We start from the raw sequence: 16,995 nt of genomic DNA, 5'->3' as shown, positions 1-16,995 counted from the left end.
CGAATTAGGTCTTATGGACCGCGGTGTAAAATTTCAGGTCAATCCGAGTTAAGTAGACCGAGTTATGGTCATTATACTATTGCTGGTCAAATGGTACCATTTTAGGTCAATTTTAGGTCAATTTGGTCAACTCTGGTTCGGCCAGTTTCTGGACCCGAACTTGTGCAAGTTGTTTGACTTGCTTATGGTCATTTCTGGGCTTTGGTGTCTTCATAAGACTTGTAGGTATGGGTCTTAACTATTCTTGGTCAAAATTTCAGGTCAATTGGACCTGGTTTGAGTGAGTTATGGCCTAAACACTCACTGCTGCCCAATTGGTCATTTTTCAGGTCCTAATTGCACCTAATCCGAATTGGTCATTTTTTTAGGTCACCTTGCAAGCAGAATTTTGGTATGTTTTCTCAATGAAAGTTGGCACATTTTGTGCCTAGTTTCACCTCCAATTGGTCTCATACCAATTGAGGTTACACATTTAAGGTTATAGGCTAAAATGTACACTGCCCTCACTATGCCTTTCACACCCCACTTCAAACACACATTTAACTTGCAAAGTTTACTTCCATACCCTACCAATCTGTTTTGGTACATTACCAAAAGCATTATCTACTTTACATTAACATTATTTTGGGCAGATTACCATTACCCTCAACACACCAAATATCATTCACAATTACAATTTCTAATTACCATTACAAACACACCTAACCATTACAAATTTTACATACACTTTACAATATCAATCTACATACATCTCATCAACCTTCTAGGTCAATATTCTGCCCACACTTCCTTCAATATATACCATTACTCAAGTTTCCCCAAGCTTTCGCAAACCATTCTTCAACATCAAAGTGCCATCCAATTTACCAATTCCCATCCAAGTGCATAAATCACCATATAAACATGAAATAATTCACTAGGTTACTAATTCATCATGATCAACACCATTTCTCATCAATTATATGCACAAATATCTCATCAAAAATGTGACTCATGGCTGTCCAAAATGAAAACAACAATAACCCTTCAAACTCAAAATTTTCCTTCACCAAACCAACACCCATAACATGAACATAAACTTTAACAAAGAAATTCTCAAAAATGCAAACTTACCTTTAATTGTAACTTGCTAAACCTTCACCAAACTTCTCAAAATTGGTATCAATATCTTCCTTGTGATGTGTAGACCATTTTTCATAAAGCTACTTAAGTATTTAGAGATGAAATGAAGGGAGAAGATGAAGCTCATGCAAAACGTCAATGGTGGGTTCCTTCACTCTTCAATTCGGCAAGTTGAATGCAAATGAGGAAGATGACTTATTCAGCTGCATTTTAAGTGTACACATGTCCCACTATGTATTTAATTAATCCCTTTAGTGGTCCACTTAGTCATTTAATCATATAATAAGCTAAATTCCCACTTATTCCACATTTAACCTTTAATTTCTACTATTTACTTTAGGTACCACCAATTTAATTTTTCATTTTATTTTCTAAGTGTAATATTATTTATTTTTAATGGACATTTAGGTCAAAAGATACTTCGGGATGTCAAATGACCATAATACCCCTGTTCGGGTTACGTTCCCGATTTTTTCGGTAACACCGTATTTTGTCTGTTCTTTGATTTTTCACTTTTCTTTGTACTAATTATTTAATTTTTCTTTAATCTTTCTAATGAGATTTATACTTCAATAAGGGTCTATTTATGTCCTAAAAATGTTTTCCAGGGTTCCCCGCAGTCCAGGGCCAGTCAACGGTCCACGCCGTGACTTCCCGGTGCGGTCACCCATCGCTAGGTTTCCCGGCTCACTTACTCGGTTACATTTCTTTGCTATGATTTTTCCTTTTTTTTTCTTGTACTTTCTTTTCTTGTATTTCATTATTTTATGTCTCCTCACTCATATTGAAGTGTAGTTCTAAGCATCCTAGCTGTCCGGACAACACTGGTCACCGGTACAGTAGAACGCACTACCGAACTTAGGGGTGTTACACAGAGTGCGAGTGAGATCCTCCTTCACCTACAAGAGTTGTATGGTGAGCACAGTAGGAATGCTAGGTATGAGACATCTAGGCAGCTGTTCCGCATGAGGATGTCTGAGGGACAGAATGTTGGGGATCATGTCCACAAGATGATTCGGCTGATTGAGCAGTTGGAACATCTCGACTTCAACATGGATTTCCAACTACAGACGGATTTGATCCTTCAGTCCCTTATTGAGTCTTTTGGGAATTTTGTAACAAATTTCCATATGACTCAATAGGAATGCACCTTAGCTGGTTTACTCAACATGCTGGTTATTGCCCAAAAGAATATGCCGGGCAGTAAAGGAAAAGAGGTAGCTTTGATTGCATCTTCTTCTACTGGAAAGTCCAATAAGAAAAAGGGCAATAAGAAAAAGAAACCTCAGATTCCTGGTCCTTCTAAGAAAATAGCTAAACAGAAAGGGAAGACTAAAGGTGATGGAGGCAAAGGAAAGTGTTTCCACTGCCAGAAGGATGGGCACTGGAAAAGGAACTGCTCAGAGTATCTTGCTTCTCTGAAGGACAAGAAGGATAGATCTTTGGAAGGTATGTCCATATCTTGTTATTTAGATTCTGATGATACTCATAGTTCATCTACAGCTTGGGTTTTAGATACTGGTGCCAGTTCTCACATTTCTAATGATATGCAGGAACTAGCAAATAGTAGCAGCTTGCGTTCTCAAGATGTTAGAGTCCGGATTGGCAATGGCTCAACTGTTGAAGCTTTAGCCATAAGATCTAAATCTTTTTACTTGTTTGGACATCTTTTGTGTTTGGATAAAATTTTATATGTACCTGATGCTTTTAAAAATATCATTTCTATATCTAGTTTGACTAGAAATGGCTATGAATTTCAGTTCACAGATGATGTTTGCAATATTTATTTTAGAAATAAATATGTTGGTTCGGGTTATATGAATGATGGTCTTTATTATTTGTATAATAATGACAAACACAAAATGAATGCAAGTGATCTAAATGAATGCAATGCCATAGTGAAAATCAACTCAAGTTCAAAATATATTTGGCACTTAAGGTTATGTCATGTTGCAGAATATAGGATTGCAAAACTAGAGAATATGGGGATTCTATCCTCATTGGGCTCTAAGCCTACTCCAACTTGTGAATCTTGCCTTCAGGGCAAAATGACTAGATCACCCTTTGTTGGACAAGGGCTAAGAGCTAAAAATATTTTGGAGCTAATACATAGTGATGTATGTGGTCCATTTAAAGAAATGGCTAGAGGGTGCTTTCATTATTTTATTACCTTTACTGATGATAAATCAAGGTTTGGGTATTTGTATTTCATGAAATACAAACATGAATCCTTTGAAAAGTTCAAAGAATTTAAATCTGAAGTAGAAAATCAAACAGGAAAGAGTATTAAAACTCTTCGATCAGATCGTGGAGGTGAATATTTGAGTACTGAATTTGATGAATACTTGAGAGAGCACGGCATTATTTCCAGCTGACTCCTCCAGGAACGCCACAACTAAATGGTGTATCTGAAAGGAGAAATCGTACCTTATTGGATATGGTACGTAGTATGATGAGCTATACTGATATGCCAATCTCCTTTTGGGGATTTGCATTAGAATCAGCTTTGTATATTCTGAATAGGATTCCATCAAAATCAGTTTCTTCCACACCTTATGAGATATGGCATGGAAGAAAGCCAAGTCTTAAGTATATTAAGATTTGGGGTTGTCCAGCTTATCTCAAAAGCCTGAACACTGATAAATTGGAAACCAGATCAGAAAAAGGTCGATTTGTTGGATATCCAAAAGATAGTTTTGGATATTATTTTTATTTGCCTACTTCACAAAAGGTTGTGATAAGTAGAGATGCCACATTTCTTAAGCAACATTTTGTTCAAGAAGGTGGCAAAGGAAGGCAAATAGAGTTGGAATTGGAGAATTCTGACCAACCAACAGATCAGATGGATATAGATCCATCTAGTCAACCTACACCCATTGATGAAACATCTACAGCTGTTCCTCGTAGAACAACCAGGGTATCTCACCCACCAGTGAGATATGGTTTCCTTCATGAAGAAGAATAAGAGTTGTCTACTCATGAAGAATTAGATCATGGAGATGATCCACTTACCTATGAAGAAGCTATATCAGATATAAACTCTTCAAAATGGATTGATGCTATGAAATCTGAAATTGATTCCATGTATAAGAATCAAGTTTGGGATCTTGTTGACCCATCCGAAGGTATTGTACCTATAGGGAACAAATGGGTTTTCAAGAAGAAAATTGGTTCTGATGGAAAGGTAGAGACCTATAAGACAAGGCTAGTAGCGAAAGGGTTTCACCAAAGGCAAGGAATCGCCTATGAGGAGACTTTCTCGCCTGTTGCCATGCTTAAATCAATTAGGATTCTATTAGCAATAGCTGCATACTATGATTATGAGATTTGGCAAATGGATGTCAAAACAGCTTTTCTCAATACATTGAAGAAAACATTTTCATGGAACAACCAAGGGGTTTTGAATCCCAAGATAAAGCGATCCATTTATGGGTTGAAACAAGCTTCGAGGAGTTGGAACATCCATTTTGATGAAGCCATTAAATCCTTTGGTTTTATCAAAAATGAGGATGAGCCATGTGTATATAAGAAGGTTAGTGACAGTGCTATCACTTTCCTTGTCTTATATATGGATGACATACTGTTGATGGGTAATGACATAGGTACGTTGACAACTATAAAGATATGGTTGTCAAATACATTCTCCATGAAAGACTTAGGGGAGGCAACCTATATTCTTGGGATTCGCATCTATAGAGATAGAGCAAAAAGAATAATTGGTTTATCCCAAAGTCTATACTTAGAAAAGGAGTTAAAGAGGTTTAACATGCTTGATTCCAAGAGAGGATTGTTACCAATGAGACATGGTATCCATCTTTCTAAAGAGATGTCTCCAAAGACACCTGAAGAAAGAGATAAAATAGCCAGGATTCCATATGCTTCTGCTATTGGAAGTTTCATGTATGCGATGTTGTGTACTAGGCTGGATATCGCATATGCTGTTAGTTTGACTAGCAGGTATCAATCCAATCCAGGTTTGGAACACTGGATAGTTGTCAAGAATATCCTTAAGTACTTGAGAAGAACTAAGGATTTATTCTTGATTTATGGAGGTAGAGACTTGTAATTGGATGGTTATACTGATTCTGATTTCCAATCAGATATCGATGATAGAAAGTCTACATCTGGATATGTGTTCATTTGTAATGGAGGTGCAGTCAGTTGGAAGAGTTCCAAACAGAGCACAACTGCAGATTCCACTACAGATGCTGAGTATATTGCTGCATCAGATGCTGCAAAGGAAGCTGTTTGGATAAAGAAGTTCGTGACAAAACTTGCAGTAGTTCCACTACACTGTGACAACAATGGAGCAGTCATACAGGCTAAGGAACCAAGGTCTCACCAAAAATCCAAACACATAGAAAGGCGCTACCACATTATCAGAGAAATAGTTGGGCGAGGCGATGTAGCCATGCAAAAAATAGCATCAGCTGAAAATCTAGCTGATCTATTCACTAAGCCTATGTCACAGACTCAGCTAGACCGACATCTTGAGAAGATAGGTCTAAGATATTGTGATGAATGGCTCTAGTGCTAGTGGGAGATTGTTAGTAGTATGCCCTAGAGCATATCATTTAGTATGTATCTTGTACATATTTTTATTCATAAAAGGCTTTTCCACTTTTTCGTTTACATAATATATTTATGTGTAATAGAAAATGTCCATTGATATTTTGTTAGAAATATTATTCTTAAGTTGTTAAGAATATGAGTGACATTATTTCTAGCACAAAGTATCATAAATAGTTTCACAATCGAGGATACTTCAGAATAAGGACATGACTTATCCAGAAAGATTGTATTCATGTTTGTTCCCAAGTTATTTATATGAGATATAAATAAGATGAAATGGTGAGTCTCATGCCATATGACAAACATGATAGGTACTTATAAATGATAAGTAGGCCGAACCAGTGTCACTTATGACAAGCACATGAAGTTTACTCTTGTCAATGTTTTGTCATAAATCATATCAGTGCATATAATCTTTAGACCTAAGATAGCACAGTTATCTTGTATATAGGTAGTTTGAGTTTGATACTGCTTTCATACTTGTGTTGTGTATGGGTATATGAGCATGTGTTGGCTCCTACTAGTTATATATAGAGGTAGGTGTTCATCAAGATGGAATCTGTTCCTCTAAGTAAATAGAGATAAAATCCTATCTTCATTTAATTGTTCTTGATGTTTCAAGTTCCTGGCCAGGACAGATAGATTTAATCAGAAAAGAGTTTCTGATGAGAAAATCTTTTTAATCAAGAACTAGAATTAAAAGAGAATATAATATTCATAGCAAATGGAGTTTGACATAAACCATTACTCCAGCTTGAGTTGTGATTTTGTAACAGAGAGATTCTAGTGCATGGTAATATATGATTATAGGTTCATTTAAGGTAAACCTTATTACTAATTGAGCGTCCATGGCATGCTATGCTAGGTGTTAACCATGGTCTATGAGGTGCATAAAACGATTTAGAGAAATCATTTATGGTAAGAAAGAGTTCTGATGATATTAAGAGTTGATATCATGTCTCATTGCCAATTAGTGATGAGCCTAGTAAGTCACACACATACACAAATAGTCACCTAATTAAATATGATTTAATTAATTAATTAAAGAGTTTATTTAATTAATTAAATAGGTTTGGTTTGCAATTAGATTGCAAAGTCCCTAGCATGACTTGAAATCAAATCTAGATTATTAGATGTACAGTATAAGTTAAATTTATATTTAAAGTGTTTAAATATGAATTTAATTAATGAGAAATTAATTAATAAAGATTAATTAATTAATTTATATTTGATATAAATTAATTAGAAGAAGAGAAATAATTATTTTGGGTTAAAAACTCAAAATTAAGACACAAGAGCATTTTGGTCATTTCTCAGTGTGACACGTGGCACTATGAGATGGTGACACATGGCATTACACATAAGTTTTGCCAAATGTCTTTTAATCATGTAAGATGATTAAAATTCAGATTAAATATGGGTTTAACACTTGGCACAATGTGATTGGGTCGCTTAAACCTAGAACTAATCAAAGGGTGACATGTGGCAAGGGTTTAATGTGTTAACCTAGCTATATAAGTGTTGTTATGAGAAAATAAAATACATCCAGCAGCCACACTCCTTTTTCATGCCATTTTGAAGCTCTCCCTCTCTTCCACTTCATCTCTCATCAATTCAAAGAGATTAGCCATCAATCTCTTGAATTAAAAATACTAGAAATTGTTTCTAGTGTCCTGTTTACATCTTTAATCTCTTAAAAGGCAGAACTTGAATTTCTAATTAATAGAAAAAGCTTTAGAAGCTATTCAAGGGCTGCCATAGGTCTTCTTGGTGTGGACAAGCTAGAGGGACAACATTTGGTGTCCTGAAGACGAATATCAAAGGCGCAAATACGTTGCAGTGCATCAAGAGGTTAGTGTAATCATTCTTGATTTAATCTAGGGTTCTAAACTTAATCTGATTAATTTTAAAATCTTAAATGGCAAATACAGATCCAAAAAAATATATTAAAAGAGTTTTAATATGTTGTTTATCATTAAAATCAAATAGTTAAAAATAAATCTTGCATGATGCATGTGACCCTAGGTGAAAATTTTTGAATTCAATGGTATAAACTTGTGTTTTTCACGCTTCTGTTCCTTCACACAATTGGTCACATATGACCATTTTTCAGCTCAAACAAGGTCAAACACACCATTTGACCAATTCTTCAATTTTTGCCTTCTAAAACCCTAGGTTCAAACCCTAATTCACTTGATTTGTTATATTTAATTGATTCCAAGCATACCAACACCATTTCTCAACTCATTCAAGCTTACATACACTTTTAATTCATTCCAAATACATCATATTCTCATACAACTATGGCTGGCTGAAATTCACATATAGTCCTCCCAAGTTGTTTTCATTTAATTTTAAGTTAATTTCTAGGTTATTCATACCACAAACACAACTAATAAACTAAAATTTCAATTAAAAGAACTAACCTCACTTTGATGTTCAATCTTCAATTTTCTTCTTTTTTTTCTTCCTTTTTTTTTTGTCAATATTCTTCTCAAGTGAGGTTAACAAGGTTTTATGAGGTAATTGTGGGGGGTTTAGGGTTTAGTGGGTTAAAATCAAGCTTTACCCAAGCTTTAATGGAGGTTTTAAGAACGGAAAGGGAGAGAGAAGGGTGAAGGTTCACGGCAAAGAAGAAGATTGTGGTTTTTTTTTCTTTTCTTTTAGGTGTCTAATTATCTTAAATTTTGACTTAGTCCACTTTAATTAAATAAATTGCATTTTAGACATCATGTATGATGTCATTTGGATGATGTCATAATTCACATTTCATTTTCTTTTCTTTTTCTTTTATTTTTCCATTAGTTCTTTAATTTAATTCTTGATCCCAAAATTTTCTTTTCTTTGATTTTATTTAACAGTCAGGTCAGGAGTCAGCTCTAGGGTTCAATTGATCAAATTGCCCCTCGCCGGTTCGACCCAGTTTGTAAATAATTCAATATTTCTTTCGGATCCCTGACCTAGTTATTTGACCGACTTAACAATTCTTTTTCGTGATTTTCTCTTTTCCACTGTGTTTGCAATAGTCCTAAGGACCGCGGTATCATATTTTACGGTTCGAAATTTGAGTTTAAATTAACCTCACAGTCATTCTCGAGAAGGTCACCCATCATTGTGACTCTCAGCTCATTTAACTTCTTATGTTCTGTTTTTCTTATTTATACTTAACTAATTGACAATTACTAATTATTTGTGTTCAAGGCTTATCTAAGTGTCTTAGATGTGGTTCTAATCCCCTTAATTATCCGGACCGACACCGGTCACCGGAATAGTGAAATGTACCAGGCTATGCAAATAGGGGTGTTACACTTTTCATGTGTTACAGCCGGATATACTAGAGCTGAAAGAAGACTTGACGTTTGAGGAGCAACCTGTAGCCATAGTGGACTACCAAGTGAGGCAGCTAAGATCAAAACAGATCCCTACGGTTAAGGTTTTGTGAAAGAGCCAGTCAGTGGAAGAATGCACCTAGGAGTCAGAGCGGGACATGCATAGCAAGTATCCTTATTTATTCAATGAGTAACTCTGTTCTTTTATTCTGGCTTGTGTAAAAATTCGAAGATAAATTTTCTGGTAGGGGGGAAGAATGTAACAACCGTAATTTTTAAATTAATTATTTTATGGGTGGATATTAATATTTTATTTTGTTTGAATTTTGAAAAATTATTTGAAATTTTTAGAATTTTAAAAATCGGGTTCGATTTTTCAAAAATATAAAACTTTGATGATTTTTAAAAATTAATTTAAAGACCACGTGGTAAAACTAAAAATATTTGGACTCTACGAATTTTTTTGAGTTTTTTAGAATTTTTTTAGAATATTTGGGCCTCATTTTTTGTCCTAGGGCAGAGTAAAAATTCAATTTCTAGTATCTTGAATCTAATTGGCCGAATCGAACCAGACCAGATTGGACCGATCGAATCGGATCAGCCCATATTCTTTTTCCTTCTTCTCCTTCGTGCGCCCCCGACACCCTCCCTCTCTCTCATTTTCTCTCTCCTCTCTCCTCCTCTTGCTGCCCCACCGTCGCCCCAGCCACTCCAGCTCGCCGGCGCACCACCTTAGCCTTTCCCGCTTGTCGGCCATCGCCTGTAGCTCCGGAAAAATGCACCCAAAGGCGCTTACGCTTCGTATTCCGGGTTAAAATCTGGCCGATTCGACCACCGATTGGACCAAGTCTTGTGCCAAAACCTATCTACACCTCGAGAGCTTTTCATAGACACCAAGAACACCAAAATCCATTGAACAATTTGTTCAATTTTTGTCCGAGAAGTTTTAGCCCATTTTGACTTTCGAGCTAGATTTCAGGCTCGATTTCTCAAAAAACCGTAAACCCCACCAAAAATCTGAGAGTACCGGAGTGCTCCACTCGTCGAGAGCTTCGCGGTAATACCCATTTTAAATTTTTTCGATACCCTTTTTCGGTGAGTCCCACGAGACTTCACAGTATTTTTTCGAATATTAAATGAGCTTAGAAAATTTTATAAAAATTATATACTAACCCCCCATGTTGTGGGCTTCGTGTAGGTACCTTCAATTCGCAGAAATTCAACAGTTGCTCTGGTTTGCAATTTCGAGCCGGGCAGACAGGCTATCGAAAAGGTCTTTGAATTGGGTCGAGGTTATATGCTACCCCAACGTTTTCAGATGCCCCGGACGCGTCTCCAGGGTCAGAATTGGCATAGGTAAACCCGAACCCTCATTTTTCTTAATTATCTAGTGCTTGATTTCGATTAAAAATCTGTAAAATATTCGTGGTAGGTTAAAAAAATATAATTCCTTTTGCGTTAGCTCTATAATATTGCTAAGGACCGCGGACCAAAGTTTTGGAATTTTTAGAGCTCATTTGGATAGTTTTTGCAAAAGGAGTAATTATAGGGACTAAATTGTATTTTTTTAAATTGTGATTGTTGAGCGTTTGGATGGGCCCAGGAGGGGCCATGTGATGTGATTGAGTTGTGAATGTGTGGCTTATGAATATAGAAGTACAATTTGAACCCTTTTTTAGGTTGGGTAGGTCCTAAGTATAGGGGAGACTCTACCGAATTTTCGACATGACTTAGAGTGTTTTTGATCTTTTACAAGCTTGTATCGAGTCAAATACATTAAATAATTATAATGAAATTTGTCAGATGAGCTGGGACAGCCTTCCTCCTCCTCCCAGCCACCGCAGTGACCTCGGTTAAGTCTGTGAGTAAAATATTAATTTTAATTATACTTTCGATATTATTATATGTTCAAGCATATCAATGTATCACTTATAAATATAAATAAATATATATATATATATATATATATATATATATATATATATATATATATGTAGTTAAACACTAAGCATGTTATATATTGCATTCATAATTAATAAAGTGCCATGGATGTTGTTTGTGGTAATTTGAAGCAGTGTGCATGCGTTGGCGTGTGTGTAGTATGGTATTAGATATGAACAGGACAAGTAGACACAGCTTGAGAGACACTCGCTGACCACCGATCCTTTATGGATAAGTCAGGGTAGACACGGCTTGAGAGACGCTCGCTAAGACCCCACACTTAGTTTATTAAGCGAAAGTCCGGCTTGAGAGACACTCACTGGCAGAGGTTGGATTAAGAGAGTTGTACAGGGGATCAACTCCCATATATGTACTATTTGAACAGTGTTGGGTGGGTGAGTGCTTCAAATTGCCTTTTTATTACTATGATGTGGTTTGTATGAAAATTTATGATGATGTTGCATTCCATACCTTAGGATGCATTAGCTTTAGTTAGCTATAGAAATTGTGATTAAAATTAGTATTTTACTCTCTAAGTCAAACGCTCACTCCTGTTCATCTATTTTTTCCAGGCTACAAGAGGATTACTTGTTATAACTAACCTGCTCTTCTTCTTCGTAGGTCAATTAGTAGTTTTTTATGTATTTTGTATAATTGAGTTAAATTTTAGACTCCGCATGTGTTAGGAGTATTTTAATTAATTTAGGTCTGTAATATAATATTGTGCTAAATTTGTAAGAATATTAATTGCATGCATGATTGGATGGCATGAGGGAGTTGAGCTCCCATTAGACTTTAGGATATTATGAGTATGTGGAGGGTGAGCTGAGCTCCCCAATTTATTATATATTATGTTTACAGGTCATGTGAGTCAAAAACTTCCCGTTGAATGGTCTATTTTATGGCCAAACTTTGTCTGGTTGAATTCTTGAAATTGAGCCCAAATGGGCCTTAGGATTAGGTTGAGGAATAGTTAGACTTACTACGGGCCTAGAGGGCTTTAGACTGGTCCAAATGCTAGTGCCGGTCCAGTCCATAAGTTGGGTCGTGACACATCTAATACAATATAAAATAATCATGATATACACCCCTTTAATAAATAGACATATATATATATATATAATCCACTAAGGAATATTTCCAAGAATATGTTATTATCTACTTCCCCTGTAAATAGAGCTAAGTAAGGAAAAATGTTCCTCCCCTCCTTTCAAAAACTCTCTTAACTTTCTCTTTCTCTCTCTCTCTCTACTAGAATACCACCTTCTCTGACTTGAGCATCGAAGGCTCTTCACTAAGTACCTTTTTAGTAGACCTCTTATCATTTTTTCTTTACTTGTAGGTTCCCTATAACTGAGATGACGAAAATTGGACGATATTAGTAAAACAACAGTTTCAAACTTTATCATAAGACAAAGAAAATTATAAAATAGTCTTCCCTTCATCAACCGTCATTATACTACCCTCATATACAAGTCTTCTCCACCAAAAAAATTGTAATCATTAGGAATCTCTTAAACCAATGCATCCATATCTTTGCAGAACTTGCTATTTAATTTTCTCATCTAATCTATTTTTAGTCTTCTTTTCCAACACTAATTGTATAAAGATAATTCTATTACCACTAATGAAGAATAAACAAAAATAATTATATTATAAATTAAATATTAATAAATTAATTGAAATATAAATATAATTAATAATTTACATTACATATAGACAACACTTATTATTTTTTAAATTTGTACCAAACACTGTATTATTTCTTAACGGTTACACCCTCAACTCAAATCATTATAACTCCAAATTCTTTAGCCTCCATCCAAATGATAAAGGAAAAAAAAAATAATCTAGCATTTAAAAAAAATGCCGAGGGAATATTAAAACTTGAGGCGCTTTATCTTGTATGGTGCTGTTTTGGCAACACCAGACAAAAGATATCTGGGCTTCCCCAGTATCCTTTCAGTTAACTGCCAATTACGTGGTTTAGAATATTTGAAAATCTTTAAGCCATAATTCTTATTTTTCCAGAGATTGTATTTTTATTGATTTATATCTCACTAATGAAACGCAGGAGGAATAAACTAACCAATATTTACACTCAGCCGCAGCAATACTCAGAGGTTCAAATACAACAATTTCTAGTCGTGTATTTTTTTTTCTTTTTTAATGGATGAGGAAGATGTGAACTCCGCAATCAGCATAAAGTTTTGGATTCCGAATATTGATGGCAACAGAGCAAAACCTTCATTGAGACACATATTGATGTAAAAACTAAGACAAATTAAATTAAGCCACAAGAAATCATGCCTTGATACTCTTGAATCATTAATGCGTACATCATTACTAAAGCAACTAGGCTATCAACATATCATGATACGTTGTGGATTGACTCCAGAACATGCACCAGCCTAATGGGAAGTAATATAGAAGTTGACGACTGCTTCATTAAACAAGTCAAACAATAATAGTTGCTTCAAAAACTCTAAATCAATCCTACAGTCCCATTTAATCAAATTCTCCTGCAACAATAATAACCGGAATACGTTTATAACCTTTGAAGATTAATGTTACCAATCACCACTGATCCCATTTGTTTATGAAGTCATTCCACATAGCTGCTGCAATTGACTCACGCAATGAGAAAGCAATTTGCTCCTGAATGGAGGAAGCCAACTGCATTTCAGGTTGATCGTGAAAATCAGGCAATTCTTCCACTGCTACCCCATCAATACTAGCAAACAGCCAATCATTTCTTTCCTCACATCGGATGTAATTATGTAAAACACATGCAGCAATTACTATATCCCTTTGGATATGAAATCCATACTGAGGGGCAACTTTGAGAATGGGAAATCGATCTTTCAGCACACTAAAAGACCTCTGGATGACATTCCTAAGAGATGAATGTCGGTGATTGAATAGTTCCCTTGCATTTCTAGGTAACTGATTAGCACCTCTAAATTCATGAAGGTGATAACGAACTCCTAGATATGGAGCAATAAAACCTTCCATATTTGAGTACCCTGTGTCAACTAGATAATATTTTCCTGACACAGCAAAAGTAATGAAATGAGATAGGTTCTAAAATCATTTTAACAACTAGAGATGATACAAAAGTCATTTCAGTGCACATGTATAGAAATGGTTGTCCATCTCCATGGTGTGGAAGCAGCCTTCCATGCCATGGAAATGACCTCATCATGCTGCAAACATATATACATACAATCATAATCAAAACTACATAGATGAACAAATTAACTGAGTACATACAATCATAATCAAAACTACATAGATGAACAAACTGAGTACAACCTTCAGGTACATGTGGGAAATTCTGATCTGGATCATCAAGGACTGCTCTCAATACACGTGAATCTGGAGCAGAGCCTTCCCAACCTGGATAAATAAATATAAACTGCAAGTCAAATGTGCATGCTGCCAAAACATTTTGAGATATAACACCTTTCCCATTACGAAATCGAGATTGGTCTTTGGCTGGTACATGTGCAGGAACATGCATTCCATCTATGACTCCAATACAATCCTGTTTGAAAAGAAATAAAGTAAGCAACATATATATATATATAACAAGCAAGAGCATGACTAGGTTTGCAGGCTTAAACCTTAAAATATGGGTAAAACCGACTACTGCAGAAAATTTCTGGAGGAGTTGCAAGAGGCGGTGGTTGCAGGAATTCACGTGAAAGTGACTTAATTGCCTTCAACACATTATTGAAATGTCGGCTTATGGTTTCCCCAGAGTGTTGAAACCGTTCTTGGATTACTCTGTTACGCTCATTATGACCAATGATGTTTAAGAAAATTGCTAGCTGTTCCTCTATCATAACACCAGCAGTATCACGTAACATGCCTCTCTGTCGAAGAGTGTTACATAACTTGTGAAAGACATGTTTATCCATCCGAAACATTTCCCGACATAAATCATCATGCCCATCCAGCACTTCAGTCATAAAGCCACTTCCACTGGGCAAGGAACTGCGACAAGGCAGCCTGTTTATACTGTTATAATAGTAATAGCCAGCAGCAGCTGCAACTAATTCCATCTCGTCCAATTCTAAGTCAAAGTCGTCCATGCTAGTTGAAGTATCTGTAGAAATTGAATTAAAATGCAGAACATATAACACAAATTCAAGTAGTTAAATTTGCAGATATAGACAAATCACTTGAATGCATTTCTATCACAATCAAAAGTTAGCATCCTTCTCTCTGGACCAAGGTGCTGGAGAGGCATAACCAAAAATGGAAAGTTAAAGTGTTCTGTATCATTTGAGATTATAAAACTGATGAAACGGCCACCAACTATAAAGAAAAACTAGTTACAAAACGTATGAATTCCTCAAGTGTACTATGACCATACAGACCCATACCATAAAATGAACTACACAACTAATAAGCTCTCTTAAGTCTTAATCTATTCAACTAGAGGAAGCAGTGCACTTTCCCTGCAACCATGGTAATCGTTTCTCACTCTTGAGAGATATAAATGTTTCCCTGGAATTGGGGTTCTCAAATAAATCCAAGGCAAAAAAGTAAATCCGTTGATCAACACCTTGCATCTCATCCAAGACTTTAATGCATTTGCTTATGGAAAAGCGATCCTCATTCTTCATTATTGCAGAAGCCCTCATTTTAGAAGCAGCTGCAATTTCAAGCATAGCATCCACAATAGCATCACCAGTAGCCTTGCGACTCCTCTTGTGACGACCAGAACTTGAAGGTGTCACAGACTGACGCTTATTGTGTCCATCCAACATGTTTCCATCATCACCGGAACCAGAAGAAGCATCCTCATCCAGGTAAGCCATTGGTGCAGCAGGATCAACAGACATGATGAGAGTTTTTAACTGTCCACTGTCATCATTCCAAAATAACAACAAAGCCCATGGTCATTCCAATTCTCTATACAAACAAATTTAAGTGTGTAAGACAATTATGAAAGATCCTCAGAATTGCCCAAAAACTAGACACTGTAGTAACCCTCTTCTTTTGGTTAATGCCATTTCTGAGTAATCAAATATATAACCCAATTCTCTTAAGTTGTTAATTTCTGAACGATGAAACATAATTTTGTCCTTGTCAATCCCGGATTTGGAAAATGAGATATTAAACCCATAGCCAAAAAGAAACAACCCAGCCTTCATTTTTTTTTTCTACTAAGCTACTTGGCAACCAAGCAATTGGCCTAAAGAAATCCCAAAAGGAAAAACGAAAACCGTAAGAGTTCAAAAAAAAATAAATTAAACAAAATAAAAAGATAAAATTGGACAATTTTAGTAATTGAAAATGTCACCTTTAGTATTCTAGGGTTTTGAAAATCTCACCTTTAGAACGAAAGAAAATCGAGTTTCTTCTGGATTCTCCGTTCGTGGAATTTAGGATTGAACAAGGTTACGCTTGAGGGGATTCTCTTGCGGGAAGTCGAGTTATTATGAAGGATCTAGATCCTGATAATCCTATTGGCCATCCAAAATCTCTTTCGTCATAGATAGGAAGTGAGAATTAGAGAGGTTCACAGAGAAGCTGCGGACTGTCTTTCTAAGCATGCTTTAATTTTGCTTCTACACCTCCAAAGACTTGCAAAGTTCTTTCCAAGGATTTGAAGGAGTCTCTCCCACGCAGGTGTCTTGGGTAGTTCTTTTCAAGCCCTGGCAAGAAAGAATGAATGAAGAAATTTTGAAAATAAATACTCCCTTTTTTATTATTATGGGGCGCGATGCCGATTTAGTTTGGGGTTTATATTTAATTAGGATGAACTAAAATTTCGATATAATTTTAATTTAATTTTTTATTATTTTAATTTAATTTAATATAATTTTTAATTATTAAATTTTAATTTAATTTAATATGATTTTAATTTACTTTTTAATTTTTAAAATAATTTTATATAATTATTTTTTAAAAGAATTATATTTAAATTAATATATAAATTTTAAATTATATTATTAATATATAATATATTATATAATATATCTTTTAATTATTTTTAAATTATATAATTTTTAATTAT

At 35.3% G+C, this 16,995-nt stretch overlaps 1 protein-coding gene across 2 annotated transcripts; it reads right to left on the bottom strand.

Annotated features, from left to right (window-relative positions):
• Nucleotides 1-13,253: 13,253 nt before the first annotated feature.
• On the bottom strand, nucleotides 13,254-16,700 carry LOC110654837 (uncharacterized). 2 transcript variants are annotated; one of them, XM_021810970.2, is made up of 5 exons: nucleotides 16,310-16,700; nucleotides 15,538-15,887; nucleotides 14,591-15,075; nucleotides 14,280-14,511; nucleotides 13,254-14,014 (listed from the first exon to the last, which is right to left on the bottom strand). In XM_021810970.2, exons 2-5 carry the CDS (start codon nucleotides 15,815-15,817, stop codon nucleotides 13,542-13,544), a joined length of 1,470 nt encoding a protein of 489 aa, XP_021666662.2. In that variant the 5' UTR covers nucleotides 15,818-15,887; nucleotides 16,310-16,700; the 3' UTR covers nucleotides 13,254-13,541. The 2 variants fall into 2 exon arrangements, with proteins under 2 accessions (XP_021666662.2, XP_021666656.2); XM_021810964.2 differs by having other exon boundaries at nucleotides 15,538-15,839.
• Between the last annotated feature and the right edge of the window lie 295 nt (nucleotides 16,701-16,995).

This window comes from Hevea brasiliensis, chromosome 7 (assembly GCF_030052815.1).
Source record: "Hevea brasiliensis isolate MT/VB/25A 57/8 chromosome 7, ASM3005281v1, whole genome shotgun sequence".
In the NCBI taxonomy this organism is placed as follows: Eukaryota; Viridiplantae; Streptophyta; class Magnoliopsida; order Malpighiales; family Euphorbiaceae; genus Hevea; species Hevea brasiliensis.
The sequence above is the reverse complement of the archived record's forward strand: the minus strand, read 5'-3'. Positions and strand labels throughout refer to the sequence as shown.